A 16,917-nucleotide genomic window follows, 5' to 3' on the forward strand; every position below is an offset into this window, starting at 1 on the left:
AGCGGGGGGGTGGGGGGGATTTTACAATGCAACGTCTGGTGATGCGAATAAGGCTTCCTCAGTTCCCTCCCAGTCCGTGCCTTGAATTTTCCGATACCCCTATCTAACCTGCCTACCTTCTCTCCTCCCCAACCCCTATCCCCTACCTAACTCTTAGTTGTTTTTTTTATTTTTTACTTTCCTGCTCCTTTGCAGCAGCAGTCGATTCCATGCGCCAGCTGGCTGCTGGCACGTACTTCCCAGGGACAACAGCTAATATCGCTGTCCTAGCCCACCCTCCACCCCTCCCTGCCCAGCCCATGCCTCCAGCCCACCTCTTTGGAGAGGCCCGGCACTTCAGCACGTAACGGGTTTTATGTGTATGGCCGGGCCCTTCCGAAAATGTGCGCGGCACACGCAAGGCCTGGCCACGTGCATAACCCCCTGTTTTATGCACAAGGGCTTCTGAAAATTAGCCCGACTGATTGTAAGATAGCATAATTTTCTGGACAATCAGTTAATACTTAATACAGCACACACAGCTGGCAACCTCCTTTATCAAGGCCATAAAATGATGGTGTTCCAGGAAATTTCCCTGGAATTGCAGCGTCAACAACAGGCCTTCAGTGCAGCGAAGCATGAGATTCAGAATATTGGAGCACGCTATGCCTTGGTTTACCCGGCGAAATTGTGTGTGACAGTTCAAAATAAAACTACCATCAGTGCCGTGATCGAAGATGCTGAGAGGCTGCTCAAGAATATTAACCAGGCAGCCTTGCAGTCTAGCTCCTCCTAGGCACTCGGCCTTTCTATGTCTGCTGCTATGGCTTGCCTTGCTTGGTGGGAGCAGCTCATGTAACTTGTTATTATCACTTCAATGGAAGTTCCAAGATCCATGGACAGACAGTGGCCTCTACCTTTTACAACATTTGGTTACCTGGGTTTATGTCTGTTGTGTCTATTTCTTTTATTGTTTGATTGTGGGGGAATCACAGGTTTATTTTTTCCTTTGCTACTCGCTGGCTCTGTTTATTGGTGCATGGGTGAAGTGTACTCTCCACATCTCAGGCTGGAACAATCGCTATACGTTTGCTTAAATGCTTATCTAGCCTGACTTCTCTCTTTCGGTTTTGCTGGCTGCTCGAAACTAACCAGAGTCTAATCCTTATTTTTAATCTGTCATGTCTGTGCTCTCTGGTCTGGCTTTCTTGACTGGCTCCTAAGTTTCTTCCTGCTAGATGTGCTTTGCGGTGATTTTATCAACACGTGTCAGGGCCAGTCTGGGGATGGGTGGGACTGTTCTATGGATTATCTTTTTACTTTGGGGCCTTTCCATGTCGTGCTTACAAGCAGTTAAGAGAGCCATGTGATCCTGCGATCATACATCTTGCCTTTTTTTTTTTTTTTGCCATCTTGCTTTTTAAATGGACTTTTTTTTTTTTCTTGCTTTAATTTCCCTCCCTGCAAGAGATGCGCTTGAGGTCACCATGATAAATATCTGCTGTGCTGGGATGAGTATTGGGTTTTGGGGAGTGGGAGGGTCACTGGGTTGTTCTTGGCGGGTTGGGGGGGGGGGGGTTGGATGGTTTATAGTTTAAGACCAGTACATTGGTTCTGGTTTAGATCTCACCAGAAATGCTTTTTTGAAAATACAGCCCTTGCATGGCACACTAACATAAACAGGTATGCAATACTGCTGATACTGAATGGCTGGGATGTGCTCTGAAAAATGAACAGTTTAAATATAAAGCTACATGGGATGTATAAAATCAATATTATAGTAGCAACCAAAGAGAGTAGATCAATAAAACAGGGATCCTTTATTATTACAATGTGGTACAGTTGAAAATAAAGCCCGACTCTGGCCAAGTTTCGCTCAAATGACCGAGCTGTTTCAGGGGCTGTAATGATCATATTAGCTCACACATCAGTGTTTAAAAGACCACATTCAGTTTTTCCTCTGTTACAAGATACAATGTTGCACTTATACATATACATATATTTATATAAAGCTGCATTCGGCAGATTGAAGGTCCGTGCGTCTCAATGTCACCAAACACCCTCTATTTCATCGTGCCCAAAAAGGAGGGTTTTTCTGAACCATTATGGATCTCAAGAGCATCAACCATCATCTGGGGATAATTCACTTCCGCATGGAAACCCTCCGCTCTGTCATAATGACAGTGCAACCGGGAGAGTTCTTAGCCTCCCTGGACCTCTCGGAAGCCTACCTTCATATTCCAATCCATCAAGACCACTAGTGTTTTCTACGCTTTGCAGTACTGGGCCGACATTACCAATTCCAGGCGTTGCCCTTTGGCCTGGCAATTGCCCCAGAACATTCTCCAAAATTAGGGTAGTCGTGGCGGCAGCATTGAGGAAAGAAGGGATACTGACACACCCTTACTTGGATGACTGGCTGATCCGGGCGAAGTTGTTGGAAGAGAGCCTCCAGGTGACCAGCAGGGTCAGGTCCCTCCTACAGGAACTCAGTTGGGTTGTGAACATGGACAAGAGCAGCCTCAAGCCCTACCAGTCCTTAGAGTACCTGGGGTTCCGATTTGACACCAAGAAGGACAAGGTCTTCCTCCCTCCTTTGAGGAGGAGGAGTAAACTGATGGACCAAGTACGTCGGTTGATGAACACAATGTGTCCCAAGTTGTGGGACTATCTCCAGGTCCTCAGCCTCATGGCATCAACCCTGGACATAGTACTGTGGGTGAGCGCACACATGCGGCCTCTCCAACACTCCCTACTTTCACGCTGGAGCCCACTGTCTCAAGACTACTCGATTAGCCTCCACCTATTGATGGAAGTATGCTCTCGGCTCCTCTGGTGTTACAGGAAGTTCACCTAAGCAAGGGCATAAGCCTCTCCCTACCAAGCTGGATCATTCTCATGACAGATGTGAGCCTCCGAGGGTGGGGTGCTCACTGTCAGGAACTGACAGCCCAGGGACAATGCGAAGGTTCCCTAGTTCTTAAGTTGCAGATGAGATCAGCACTCCCAAGGGATCGACGCCCTCGTCCAGACCTGGCCATAGGAGGACTTAATGTATGCCTTCCCTCCGTGGCCTCTACTTGGCAAGATCATCCACAAGATCAAACCCCACAGAGGATTAGTCCTTCTGCTGGCCTCAGATTGACCTAGATACCCATGGTATGCAGAGGCTTCTCATGGAGAGTCCTCTCTACCTCCCCCTGCACATGGACCTTCTCCAGCAAGGCCAGATTCTTCACGAAGATTCAGCTCAGTTCTCTCTTATGGTCTGTCCCTTGAGAGAGCTCATCTGACGAAGCGTGATTATTCAGCGGCCGTGATTGCCACATTACTCTGCGCGCGGAAGTTCTCATTGTCCCTGGCATACATACGGATCTGGGGAATATTTGAGGCCTGGTGTGAGTAGTGTGGGGTGCTCCCACAAATGGTCAAGATCCCCATGATTCTGGAATTTTTACAGGATGGCCTGAAAAATTGGTTGGCCGATGCAACCTCCAAGGCTGGCCTTACAAAGTTGCCCTTTAAAGGCTCACTCTTGTTTGGGTGCAAGTTGGAGAAAATGGCCAATAAGTGGGGCAATTTCCTGGTTCCTTGGTTGCCAGAAGATAAGAAGCAGAGGCCACACTCCTTTATCATGAGAAGTCATACTAGAGGATCCAAGCGTTTTTGACCCTACAGAGGAGCTGCCTTTCAGAGGACTCGCTCGTTTGATAGATCTCAATCCTTTCATCCCTGATGGGGATGCAGGTTCGGGTGGTGGAGACACCTCCCACTGAAGGTGTGCCGACCCACCCCCAGGAGCAGGAGATAAGGAGTCGCTGCTCTCTTTCATCAGAGGTGGGTTGAGATCTCGTCAGACCGGTGGATCTTGGAGGTGATATGAGTTGGATATGTGCTGGAGTTTTGCAGTGTTCTTCAGGAAGTGTTCATGGTGTCTCCTTGCCACTCCCTGTAGAAGAGAACAGGCAGTGTTCATTGTACATTGTGAAGGCTCCTTAGTCTGTGGGCTGTAGTTCCAGTGCCCACATTTCAAGAAAAAATAGGCCAATATTCCATTTGTTTGTTATGCCCAAGAAGGAGAGCTCTTTTCGTCCCATCTTGGATTTCAAAGGGATCAACCGTCATTTGCGGGTGACTCATTTTTGAATGGAGACCTTTTGCTCAGTGATAACGGTAGATATAGTATACTTGGATTTTCAGAAGGCGTTTGACAAAGTTCCTCATGAGAGGCTTCTAGAAAAAGTAAAAAGTCATGGGATAGGTGGCTATGTCCTTTCGTGGATTGCAAACTGGCTAAAAGACAGGAAACAGAGAGTAAGGATTAAATGGGCAATTTTCTCAGTGGAAGGTAGTGGACACTGGAGTGCCTCAGGGATCTGTATTGGGACCCTTACTTTTCAATATATTTATAAATGATCTGGAAAGAAATACGACGAGTGAGATAATCAAATTTGCAGATGACACAAAATTGTTCAGAGTAGTTAAATCACAAGCAGATTGTGATAAATTGCAGGAAGACCTTGTGAGACTGGAAAATTGGGCATCCAAATGGCAGATGAAATTTAATGTGGATAAGTGCAAGGTGATGCATATAGGGAAAAATAACCCATGCTTTAATTACACAATGTTGGGTTCCATATTAGGTGCTACAACCCAAGAAAGAGATCTAGGCGTCATAGTGGATAACACATTGAAATCGTCGGTTCAGTGTGCTGCGGCAGTCAAAAAAGCAAACAGAATGTTGGGAATTATTAGAAAGGAAATGGTGAATAAAATGGAAAATGTCATACTACCTCTGTATCGCTCCATGGTGAGACCGCACCTTGAATACTATGTACAATTCTGGTCGCCGCATCTCAAAAAAGATATAATTGCAATGGAGAAGGTACAGAGAAGGGCTACCAAAATGATAAGGGGAATGGAACAACTCTTTTATGAGGAAAGACTAAAGAGGTTAGGACTTTTCAGCTTGGAGAAGAGACAACTGAGGGGGGATATGATAGAGGTGTTTAAAATCATGAGAGGTCTAGAATGGGTAGATGTGAATCGGTTATTTACTCTTTTGGATAGTAGAAAGACTAGGGGGTAATCCATTAAGTTAACATGGGGCACATTTAAAACTAATCGGAGAAAGTTCTTTTTTACTCAACGCACAATTAAACTCTGGAATTTGTTGCCAGAGGATGTGGTTAGTGCAGTTAGTATAGCTGTGTTTAAAAAAGGATTGGATAAGTTCTTGGAGGAGAAGTCCATTACCTGCTATTAAGTTCACTTAGAGAATAGCCACTGCCATTAGCAATGGTAACATGGAATAGACTTAGTTTTTGGGTACTTGCCAGGTTCTTATGGCCTGGATTGGCCACTGTTGGAAACAGGATGCTGGGCTTCATGGACCCTTGGTCTGACCCAGTATGGCATTTTCTTGTGTTCTTATGTTCTTAGTTAGGGGAGTTTCTGACCTCCTTTGATCTCTCTGAGGCATACCTGCATATTCCCATCCACTAGAGCACAAACATTTTCTGTGATTCGCGGTTTTGGGATGTCATTATCAGTTTTGAGTGCTGCTCTTTGGTCTGGCCATTGCTCCCAGAATTATTTCCAAGGTTAGGGTGGTGGTGGCGGCAGAGTTGAGAGAGGATGGGATTCTGGTATACCCACACTTGGACGACTGGCTGATTTGGGCCAAGTCTTTGGAAGAGACTCCTGGTGTCAGGCAAGGTGATCTCCTTGTTGTAGGAGCCATCTCAGTCACTGGAGTATCTCAGTGTTCGGTTTGACACAACGCAGTGCAGGCATTTCCTGCTGGAGGGTCGTTTGCAGATGTTGGTGCAGTTACATCTGTTAATGAATACAATATGTGTTCTCCTATGTACAGGTGCTCGGATTGATGGTGGAGATCCTGGAAATGGTGCTGTGGGTGAGGGCGTATATGTGTCCGCTTTAGCGCTCCCTGCTGTCTCATTGGAGCCCACAGTCTCAGGAATATTTGATTTGGCTCCACATGCTGATGGAGGTCTTCTCTCAACTACAGTGGTGGTTACAAGCAGACCATCTAAGAAAAGGGATTTCCCAAAAATCACCAGACTGGGTAGTGCTTACAACAGATGTGAGCCTCCAGGGTTGGGGAGCTGACTTTCAGGAACTACAGCGCAAGGGCGCTGGAATGCAGAAAAGTGTCTCTGGAACCTCAGTCGGCTGGAAGCCTGGTCAGTCTGGTTGGGTTGCTTGCAGTTTGTGGCAGGCTGAAGAGTCGAGCGGTCTGGATAATGTCAGACAATGCAACAACAGTGGCCTACATCAATTGGCAGGGAGGAAGTAGGAGCCAGCAAGTGTCGCAGGAAATAGAACAATTTAAGGAATGGGCGAAAGTGCATCTTCAGGAGATCTCAGCCTTGCACATTGCAGGAAAAGATAATATAAGAGCAGACTTTCTCAGGAGGCAGAGAATGGCTATTGTCAGACGAGGCGTTTCAGCTAATTATGGATTGCTGGGGCCTTTCATTTCTGGACATGCTGATAACTTCTCGCAATACGAAGGTTCCTCGATTCTTCAGTTGCTGGAGAGGTCTAAATTCATTGGGTTTTGATGCTCTCATGCAGGAATGGCTGGAGGACAAACTACTGTACGCCTTTTCCCGATGGCCTGTAGGATAGAATGGTTCTGAGGGTCGAGAGTCACCGAGATATGGTGTTCTGGTTGCACCAGGTTGGCCCAGGAGACCATGGTGTAGGTATCTGCAAAGGCTCCTAGTAGATTCCCCCCTCCAGTTATTGGCGCACAGGGATATGTTGTGGCAGGGGCTTGTTCTTCACGAAGATCTGACTCTATTTTATCTTACGGTAAGGTCCTTGAGAGGGCTCGCTTGCTGAAGTATAGATCTTCTACTGCAGTGATTGCCACCTTGCTGCGAGCAAGAAAATTCTCCACTTCCTTAGCCTATGTGTGGGTTTGGCAAGTGTTTGAGCCTTGATGTGAGGATCAAGGGGTGCTTCCTCGTTCAGTTCAGATCCCGCTCATTTTAGAATTTTTGCAGGATGGATTGAATAAAGGATAGGCCCTTAATTCTTTGAAGGTAAAGGTAGCAGTTCTTGCCTATTTCAGGGGTCAAGTGAATGGTGGACCCTTGTTGGCTCATCCAGATGTGGCCTGTTTCTTGAAAGAAGTGAAACATTTTCGTCCTCCCTTGAGGTTACCGGATTTCTTAGCGGGTCCTACATTTCGACCAATGCGTAAAGTTTTGTTGCGGTTGCTGACATTGAAAATGGTGTTTCTTGTGGTAATTTGTTCTGTGCGTAGAATATCCGAGCTGCAGGCCTTGTTTTGCCAGGTGCCATTTCTTCGAGTGACTCCAGGGGTGATAAAGCTGTGTACTGTTCCTTCTTTTTTGCCAAAAGTGGTCTTAGATTTTCACTTGAATCAGTCCATTTCCCTGCTGTCTCTGAATAGGGAGATGCGGAGGAATATCGCCTGTTGCAACCCTTAGATGTCAAGACACATCATGAGGTATCTGGAGGTTTCTAAACCTTTCTGGAAGACAAATTGCCTGTTTGTCCTCCACGGTGAAGGTAAACAGGGCGAGATGACTTTGTGAGCTACAATAGCTCGCTGGATTAAGTAGGTTGTCGTGGCTACGTATGTGGATGCTGAACAGTTTTTACCTAGGCAAATTAGGGCTCATGCCACTAGGGCACAGGCCATGTCATGGAGAGAAGGTAAATTGTTGTCTCCCCTCGACATTTGCTGAACTGTGACGTGGTCCCCCATACACACGTTTTCCAGGTATTATCATCTGGATATGCTGGCCCAGGAGGATGCAGCCTTTGCACGTGCAGTTTTGATAGGACCGCGGGCAGCCTCCCACCCTTTTCAGGAGTAGCTTGGGTACATCCTACTGGTTCTGAATTCATCTGACTGGAATTTAAGAAATGAGAAATTACTACTTACCTGTTAATTTCCTTTTCTTTAGACCAGACAAATTAATTCAGTTTCCCACCCTTGCTTGCTGAATGATTCTGCTATGGTCCTCCTATATGGCTACATGTTTCAGGGGTTATTGGTAAGTGTTAGTCCAGTCCATTCTTTGATACATTCTTTGTCTGAGTTCAGTGTTTCCTGTTGGCTGAGTACCGTAATGGTTATCTGTTATTAATCAAGTTTTTGCTCGTCTGTCCACAGTTGGCTTTTAAAGAGAATACTGGCAGGCTGATGTCACTGCAGGGATATATATATATATATATATATATATATATATATATATATATATATATATATATACTGTGACATCAGCTTTGCTCCATCTCCATCTACTGGTAGAGATGCATAGCCCATTTGTTCTGAATTCATCTGTCTGATCTAAAGAAAAGGAAATTATCAGGTAAGTAGTAATTTCTCAGTATGAGATATTTGCATACATTAAATTTGAATGCATTGCCTCCATTGTATACAAATACATATCATGTATATTCCTTGTGGCTCTTGAGAACTGGAGTTAGCAACCCCTGTGATGTTCATATTGTATAAAGCTCAATTACTTTATGAATAAAAGTTGCAAAAGCATGGGACCCCATCTTGGGGAAAACGAGTGGTCTTTTCTAATCATAATCACATTTAGTTATGCAAGTAAATCCCTGGGAAAGTCTGAACACATTTTCTTTCTAATTGAAGGTAAACAGAGACAATGCGCGGCCAGTTAAAGTTGGTAGAAGGGATCCCTCTGTCAGATATAATTGTCCCCCACTGGAAGAAGATCTATAATTTCCAAGCCAGACCTGGAGATGTCCTGATAGCTACCTATCCCAAATCAGGTGAGAGGGCTTTCATTTTTTGTCTTTTAAAAGTAGGTCTTTTAAGCTTTATACAGGCTGTGATTCCCAGCAATTAATAATGTGCCAATATTAAGGATTTCTAATGATGTGATCCATGCAAATAAATGATCAAATACTCTGCTTCCCCTCTCCTACTTTAGCTCATAGGGCTCCAAAGCTCAGTCCTAAGCTGAAGGCAGGTAATGAATGAATGATTTAGCACCAGGTTCCCTATGAACGTGCGGTGCACTACGGGAGAGAGGCGGCCCCCTTCTGACCACGCTCCGATAACAAGGTGAGCAACTCTGCTCGCCGGCCCTGCGGACTGCTATCCCAAGCCAACCAAGGCTCCGCAGCACTGCGGCTTGGCTCAAGGGATAACTTTCAAAAGATTGCAGCGAGGTAGCTACATACGAAACCCTGAACCAGAATCAGGTCATCTACGAATGATTTAGGTAATGGTGGTGGCATGTGGCAGAAAATTAACTTTTAACCTTTCTGAAATTTCCCATTGGTTGTGAAGGTGACGCTATGCACTGGACTGAAATCACAAATCTATTTCACTAATATTAAGCAGGATGTTCACCAGTGCAGTACAGGTGGAATAGTCTATATGTGTCTACCAGTCCCTTGAACCATCCATCCATCTCTAGAGGGAAAGGCTCTGCATCCCTGTATCAACTCCTGACCCATCCAGCCCTAGATATGAAAGGCACTGCATTCCTGTACCAATAGCGTGGGTATACTAAACCCACCTGGCCAGGATGAGGAAATGAACTGTAAAATGCTAACAGAGATTAGACAAGCTAATACAATTGTCAACAGGTTACTAATGGGAAATTTGAATTACCCCACTATTGACTGGGTAAATGTCACATCAGGTCATGCTAGGGAGGTAAAATTAATAGATATAGCAGAAAGGCAGCAGAGAGGAGGCTGGAAATTACAGGCTAGTTAGCCTTAGCTTGGTGGTGGGAAAATTAATGGAGACTCTGCTGAAGGAAAGGATAGTGAGCTATCTACAAACTGGTGAGCTGCTGGAACTGAGGCAGCATGGATTCACCAGGAGAAGGTCCTGTCTGATAAATCAGATTGATTTTTTTGATTGGGTAACTAGAGAATTGGATCAAGGAAGAGCGCTTGATGTGATTTATTTGGATTTTAGCAAAGCTTTTGATTAGGTCCTGCATAGGAGGCTTGTGAATAAATGAGAAGCTTGGGACTTTGCACCAAGCTGGTAGATTATAAACTGGTTGACTGACAGGAGACAGCATGTAATGCTAAATGGCATCTACTCTGAAGAGAGAACGGTGTTAAGTGGAGTGCCACAGGGATCAGTTTTGGGACCGGATCTGTTCAGTATCTTTCGGGGGGGGGGGTGGGGGAAGGAGGGGGAAAGGGGAATAGGATTCAGATGACAGACAACACTGGGCTCCGACTTTTGCTGTCTGGGCTATTAATTTACAGACATTAAGGAAAAAGCATAGGAGTCCAAAAGCAAAGCATGTTCAAGCAGCATTGTTTGAATTATGAAGTTGGCTGCTCACCCCGTAAACAATGTTAGCATTAATTTTGTTATGGAGTTGACAGTGCTTTGTTTTGACCTGATATTACTACCCTTAACATAAGGCTTGGGGTTAACCTGCACAGAATAGCAGTTTCTACCCTTAACAGAAACATGGGGAAAACCTGCATGTAGTGGCAGATACTACCATAAGAAGCTTGCCGGGCAGACTGGATGGACCAATTGGTCTTTTTCTGCTGTCATTACTATATTACTGTATGTTAGAAATGACTGCTTCCTGCAGCAGCAGGTCATATAACCAACAAAAGGAATGGGGGGAGGAACTACTTTAGAGATAATTCTCAGTGAAACACAGGACCTGGTACAAAGTGTAAAGATAATGGATCTGCTTATCAATCAGCATCATTATATATAATGCTCTTAGCACAGTTGTCTGTGCCTCTGAGAGGTGCTCATGCACACGGCAGCCATACATCATGATGCCAGCTTCGGGTGGACCAGTAGCCATTTTACAAAACCGAAGCAGTGGGGCAGAAGTGACAGAGGATCTTCTTCTGCCTCCAGAACCACATATGGACTCATGACTGGGTAAGGCCTGGGATGGGGCGAGGTGGGTCTGGGGGCATTTACATACCTGGAAAATGTTCATGTTGAGTCATCCTCAGATTGTCTTTCTTTGGTTGAGGAACAAACTTTCTTTGCTTTAAATACACACACTTTGAAACACCTACATATACTCCCTCACACTCTCGCTCATACTGATATATCCTCTCTCACCTTCACATGCCCATTCACATCTACCTTCTCACACATGCCTGCCCATTCCCATACATACTCAAACACTTGTGAGGTAGTATGCATGTAATGAAGCATAGCTTTTTTTAATGGTTTTATCGGTGTTATTTTACTTTCTAAATTTAGTTAGTTTGACTGTCTGGGTGTGCTGTATTTCTATTTTTATTATATATATTTTATTACTGTGAACAACCTGGATACATTTTTACATGCATGTGGTATATTAAAAATAAATAAAACCCACTCACATTCACTTCACTCCCTCTCCAGCACACATACACACTGTCACACACATTCACTCATCATCTCTCTTTTCTACCTCAAACTTCCTCCTTCAAGTCCTCCCAGTGGTCAGGACTCCTCTTCCTCCATCTTCTTCCTCTGGCCAGACAGAGTGATAAGACTCTTCTTCCTTCTTTTTTTTTTCAGAATAATTTTTATTGAAATGAGACTTGCACTGTATACAACAGTGTAGAACAGAGTACATGGCATCATTGAGGTGGAAGGCAATGAGAGTATAACATACTGTGGGGAAACCCCTAAGTAAACAAATCGGGAGAACTTCCTCCCCCAGGACTCCAGGCAGTGTCATAATCTTGCTGCAAGTCTCCATTTTGTAAAAGTCAAACACCCCTACCCTTACAAATAAACCAAGCAGACCTTCGAGGGGTCTTGCTCAGCCATACCAAAATACAGTCCACTGACCTCTCACAACACAAACATACCCAGGCACACAACGCATTTATCCTCTCACTTTCACACAAACCCTACCCATCCCACTCTGCCCCTAGAGACCAAGGAGACCACTGCCAGGTTAAGTTAACAGAGGAAAATCGGGTGTTGCTACAGAAAAGGGAGAAGCCTATGGAGCAGCCCCAACACTTCAAACAGCCAACACATCTTATAACACATCTGTAAGCAGGCTGCAACCATGCCTAGCAAAAATAAAGTATCAAGGAGCAGGAATTATCACCATTTAGTTTGATACCCAGTAGCAGGGAGACTGTTTTGCATATCGGAAGGTAGTAATTGAAAACAGCCCAGCTTTCACAATATCTCTTATCTGGTTTCCTATGCCCCACGGTAAAGTCCAGCCACTCCATCTGCAAGGGAGATGCCATCTGGTGGTGCCACGCTGATATGTGGGGGTGGCGCTAGGGGTTTAATCCAATTAGACAGAATCGTATGACACACTAAGACAATAGCAAAACGGACCTGTGAGGTGTGGCATGGCCTCAGAGCATCCTTCAAGCCTGACAGAAGAAGCCTGCCAGTCTTCTGAACTGTCGCACCAGTACATTGTAAGAGAAGCGCAAGTATCTTAGACCAGAACACCTCGAGACTGGAGCAAGTGAAAAGCTGATGTGTCATGGTACCATCCACTTGGGCACATTTTATGCATAATGAAGACGGGAGTCGACCCAGTCGAAATCTTCGAACATCATCACAAATTGTATGATGTAGGATCCGGATCTGTAATTCTCGGAGACCCAAATCTTGAATGGGTATGCAGAGTTTTGAAACAAGATAGTAAATATGGTAATGTGATCGGCTCGTCCAGTGCTGTAGACCAATAAGAGATTAAGGAATCCAAGTGGCGTAATTGCTTATAGCTTTTGCCCAATTTGCTCCAGCCTGTTATAAAGTTGTGGGAGTATGCTGTGTTGAATACCATCTTAGCGAAAGAGGATTCTGATAGAAATGGCTCTCTTGCCCAGTGGAAGGACTGCAAATAGTGGTGCGCTTGTAGGTAGGTGAAAAAGTGTCGAGATGGTATTTGAAAAGTGCGAGCTAATGTAGACAAATCAAGCACGTTTGGAGCCTCAGTTTCATAAAGATGGAAGATGAACGGCAGTCCATTGCGGGCCCAGAAGCTGATGATAGCACTGCAGTCATGTCCAGGTAAAAAGTCCAAGTTTTCCAGTAAAGGGAGCAGCAGAGAGGTGGTACTAGGCAAGCCCTTCAGAGTTTGTAACCACTTCCAGGCACGCAGGTTTGGGTAGAGCATCACTTTTGGGATTTCCAAGCTGCTCAGTGTCATTGGGCAAGCCTGCAAGAGAAATAGGGGAGACCATGGAGCTGTCATGCTAGCAAGCAGGCCAGCTTCACGGTGAGAGTAGCAACCAGTGAGCCATTCCCCCTCAAAACGAAATTGACATGCAGCATTGTATAGTCGGAAGTCTGGCAAACAGAGACACCCCCCCCCCCCCCCCCGTCCCCCTAGAACATTCAAGGGTCTTACCTGCCCAAATAAATTTCTGGAAAGCAGACTGAAGCCATTGCAAATCTTTACCCAGTAGCCAGCAAGGGAACATATATAGCTTGTACAGAGGTTTGGGGACAATCGTCATTTTCAGAAGGGCACAGTATCCAAATAATGACAGGGGCAGTGATTGCCATGCTGCTAACTGGACCCTTAAATCTGTGAGAGTTTCCCGTATGTTAGTGAAAAAACTATGGAAGTAATCATTGGGGGCATAGACGTTGCAAAAGGCAATCCTTTGATATAGTGTCCCTGAAACAGTGACATAGTGGCCTTCCGCATCTTGCCACAACCATTTCTTCTGAAAGGGCAATTGTTTATGTAACAAAATTACTACGCTCCTCTTGCGGGATGTAAACGAGGAATAATAGCAGTGGCCCACCCATTTTCTCTTTAGTTTGGCATGCTCCAAGTCTGTCAAGTGGGTCTCCTGAAAGAATACTACCTGAGAGTGCAGGCGTTGGAACAGGGATAATACATTCGCCATTTAAAAGGAGAAAGCTATTCAGTCTACATTCAATGAGGTAATTTTGACCATAGCCATTTCAGCTGTCAAAGGGGGCAGTCTACCACCAACCGAATATAGATTGGAATGTCATACCTTTGGGAGATCCTAGGGCTCCCCATACACCACACACACTTTCATAGGAGAAAAACCCATGCATCTTGCTCCAAGAGGCTTAAGGTGTTGCGCTGGAGGCGGACCCTTGGCCTGGTGCAGGATTGGTATGTCCCTCAGGTCGGACTCAGAGAGCGCCTGCCACCAGGAGATGGAGCACACAAGGAGACAGAGGCTAACTGGAGCTTCAGCAATAACAGTCCGGGGTTTCCGCAGGTTGAGTCCTTGGGTACCCAGACCGCCTGGACTTAGGTGGGCCTCTGATGGTCTACCGGAGAGGTAGCAGAGGGGTGTGCCCACCACGAGCAAGGGTGCACGGCTGATGCAGAATGGATGGACTAGACCCGAACTGGAAGCTCCGGAGACCTCAGGAAAGTCTCAATTCAGGAAGGTTCTCCGGGCGAGACAGGTAGTGCTTGCGGGTCTACTCAGGTGGTGTTGCGTCCGTCGGTTTTCAACGGCTTTGCCCCGTTTGCCTCACTTTAATTTCGGCTCCTCCCGCTTACCTGGGCAAGATGGCTACCACAGCATCTACAAGCTGACCTCTCTGACGTTCCCAGAACGGCTATGGTGCAGGCTCCTACCATTGCTCCTCCCAGGTACCTACTAGGGTGCACGCGCGCGCAACTCACGTCTTTATACAACCCTTGGCGCGAACCTTGAGGGTGTGCTCTCATGCTGACGTCACGCTATCCGGGTATATCAGCCTCATTGATTTGCTAGCTCCCCGAATTAGCAAGGAATCAAATCCGTTCCTGTCTACGCTACTCTGCTGCTTCTGTGCTGCCGCTGGAAGCTTTCTCTCAGCTCTTCGGGGTATCAACTAACTTGGGTATCCACTCCTCGGGGGCCCTCTGCTTTATTTCAGGTGCTTTTCAGGGAACAGGTACTCTTTCCTCGAGGGCCTGCTCTCCCTGCCTTGGTGCCTATACCTTCATCTACTTATTGGGTGGAATCACATACCAACAGCTATCTCTCAGCCTGTCTCACCCACAGTATCTCCTCGCTGGGAGACTTGCTGCGGAACCTCCTGATGTCATCATGGAGAGAAGGGCTCTCTCTGCCGAGGTCCCTAGGACTGCAACTACAGACTACCTCACTACTGCCACCTGGTGGCTACCATCTAGCTGTTTAATAAAAGAACATTTTCCTGTTTTTGTGTAGCACGAGTCTAGCCCAGTGCTGTGGCTCCTCACGGGGCTCTGCCCCGTGGGTGTTGTCACCTCCACAGCACCCAAGGATCCACCAAAACACACATAACCACAACAGATTGCTAACTCCATGGATCCGGCTCAGCTCACTGCGTTGCAGGCCATTCCAGGCCTGGCTCAGTGGATCTTCGAACAGCAGACTGCACTGGAAGGACTGACATCTGCATTTAATCTACTGCACAAACAGATGAACTTGCTTTCCACTTCAGGTAAAGAAGCTAAACCGTCTGAGGTGACGGTCAAAACCATTGTGCCGCTAGCAGCTCCTACCCGCTTCTCGGGAGAACTTTGGAGATGCAGAGATGACTGGGTCCGGCCAATGGCACGGATACCCTGTCACATGGTAAGGGCAAAGGGCCATCGGCGCCATTTTGATTAGTGGCCCGGGAGCGGGAGATCGCTCCAGGGATCCCCACTGGACCACCAGGTACCTGTAAAAAGTTTTTGGGGGGGGTCAGGAGGGTGGGGGAAGCTAAGGTATTAGTTTTAAAGGGTCGGGGTGGGTTTTCTGTTTATCGGCTCGGGCACAGCTGATAAACAAAACCGCGATTGGGCCTGATGAAAAAACCCCCACATGTGAATCCGAACCGGAATCCGAACCGATTCCGGTTCCGATTCACATCTCTAATGTACACCCTGTCTGTGGCAGAAAACAAAGCCATGTCTGAATACATTCAGGAAAACCTCCAAAAGGGCTGGTGAAGGTTTTTCTTTGTGGGCAAAAAGGACGGAACATTATGCCCATGTATAGATTACAGGGGCCTTAATGAGATAACAATAAAGGATTGCTATCCTTTACCGCTGATCTCAGAGTTATTTGACAGGCTACAAGGAGCTCAAATCTTTTCCAAACTGGATTTGAAAGGAGCCTATAATCTACTTCGCATTCGAGCTGGCGATGAGTGAAAGACGGCCTTCAACACTCAGGACAGCCACTTTGAATATCTAGTGATGCCCTTCGGCCTGTACAACGCCCCGGCCATCTTTCAAAATTTAATGAACGACATTTTCCGGGACCTCCTCTATAAATGTGTTGTCGTTTACTTGGACGACATCTTGATATTCTCTCAAGACATGACCACTCACCAAGAGGATGTAAAGAGAGTTCTTCAGAGGCTCCAAGAGAGCCATCTCTATGCCAAGCTATCTAAATGTGAAATTTCACAAAGAGTCAGTGCCTTTCTTAGGCTACATCGTGTCTAATCAAGGCTTTCAAATGGACCCACAGAAGCTGGAGAGTATCAAGAATTGGGCACAACCCACAGGGTTAAAAGCTCTCAGACGCTTCTTAGGTTTTACCTATTACAGGACCTTCATCAGGAACTACTCTTCACTTACAGTGCCGCTTACCACTATGACAAAGAAAGGTGCCAACGCTGCTAATTGGTCTCCAAAGGCTATAACGGCATTTCAGAAGATAAAAGATGCCTTTTTACACAAGCCCATGTCTTCGACACCCAGACCCCTCCAAGCCTTTCATCGTGGAGGTTGACGCCTCAGACGTTGGCATAGGGGCCGTATTAAGCCAAGCTGGTGATTCAAAGGTTCCACAACCGTGCTCATTCTTCTCCTGTAGCTTCCCTCCTGCAGAGAAAAATTACGGAATAGGAGATAAAGAGCTCCTAGCTATAAAACTGGCATTAGAAGAATGGCGCCCTTGACTCGAAGGAGCACAACATCGAATAACGGTCTTCACAGACCATAAGAATCTGGAGTACCT

At 46.1% G+C, this 16,917-nt stretch overlaps 1 protein-coding gene across 3 annotated transcripts in view; it reads left to right on the top strand.

Moving 5' to 3' along the window:
* Positions 1–16,917, top strand: part of LOC115096485 (sulfotransferase 1 family member D1-like) — a 48,869-nt gene that overhangs the window by 21,119 nt on the left and 10,833 nt on the right. For all 3 annotated transcript variants that reach the window (XM_029611160.1, XM_029611157.1, XM_029611158.1), the window contains exon 2: positions 8,645–8,784. In XM_029611160.1, the coding sequence (XP_029467020.1) occupies positions 8,658–8,784 (127 nt within the window). In that variant the 5' untranslated portion in view covers positions 8,645–8,657. The remainder of the gene's footprint in view (positions 1–8,644; positions 8,785–16,917) is intronic.

The sequence above is a fragment of the Rhinatrema bivittatum genome, chromosome 8 (genome assembly GCF_901001135.1).
Source record: "Rhinatrema bivittatum chromosome 8, aRhiBiv1.1, whole genome shotgun sequence".
NCBI lineage: Eukaryota > Metazoa > Chordata > Amphibia > Gymnophiona > Rhinatrematidae > Rhinatrema > Rhinatrema bivittatum.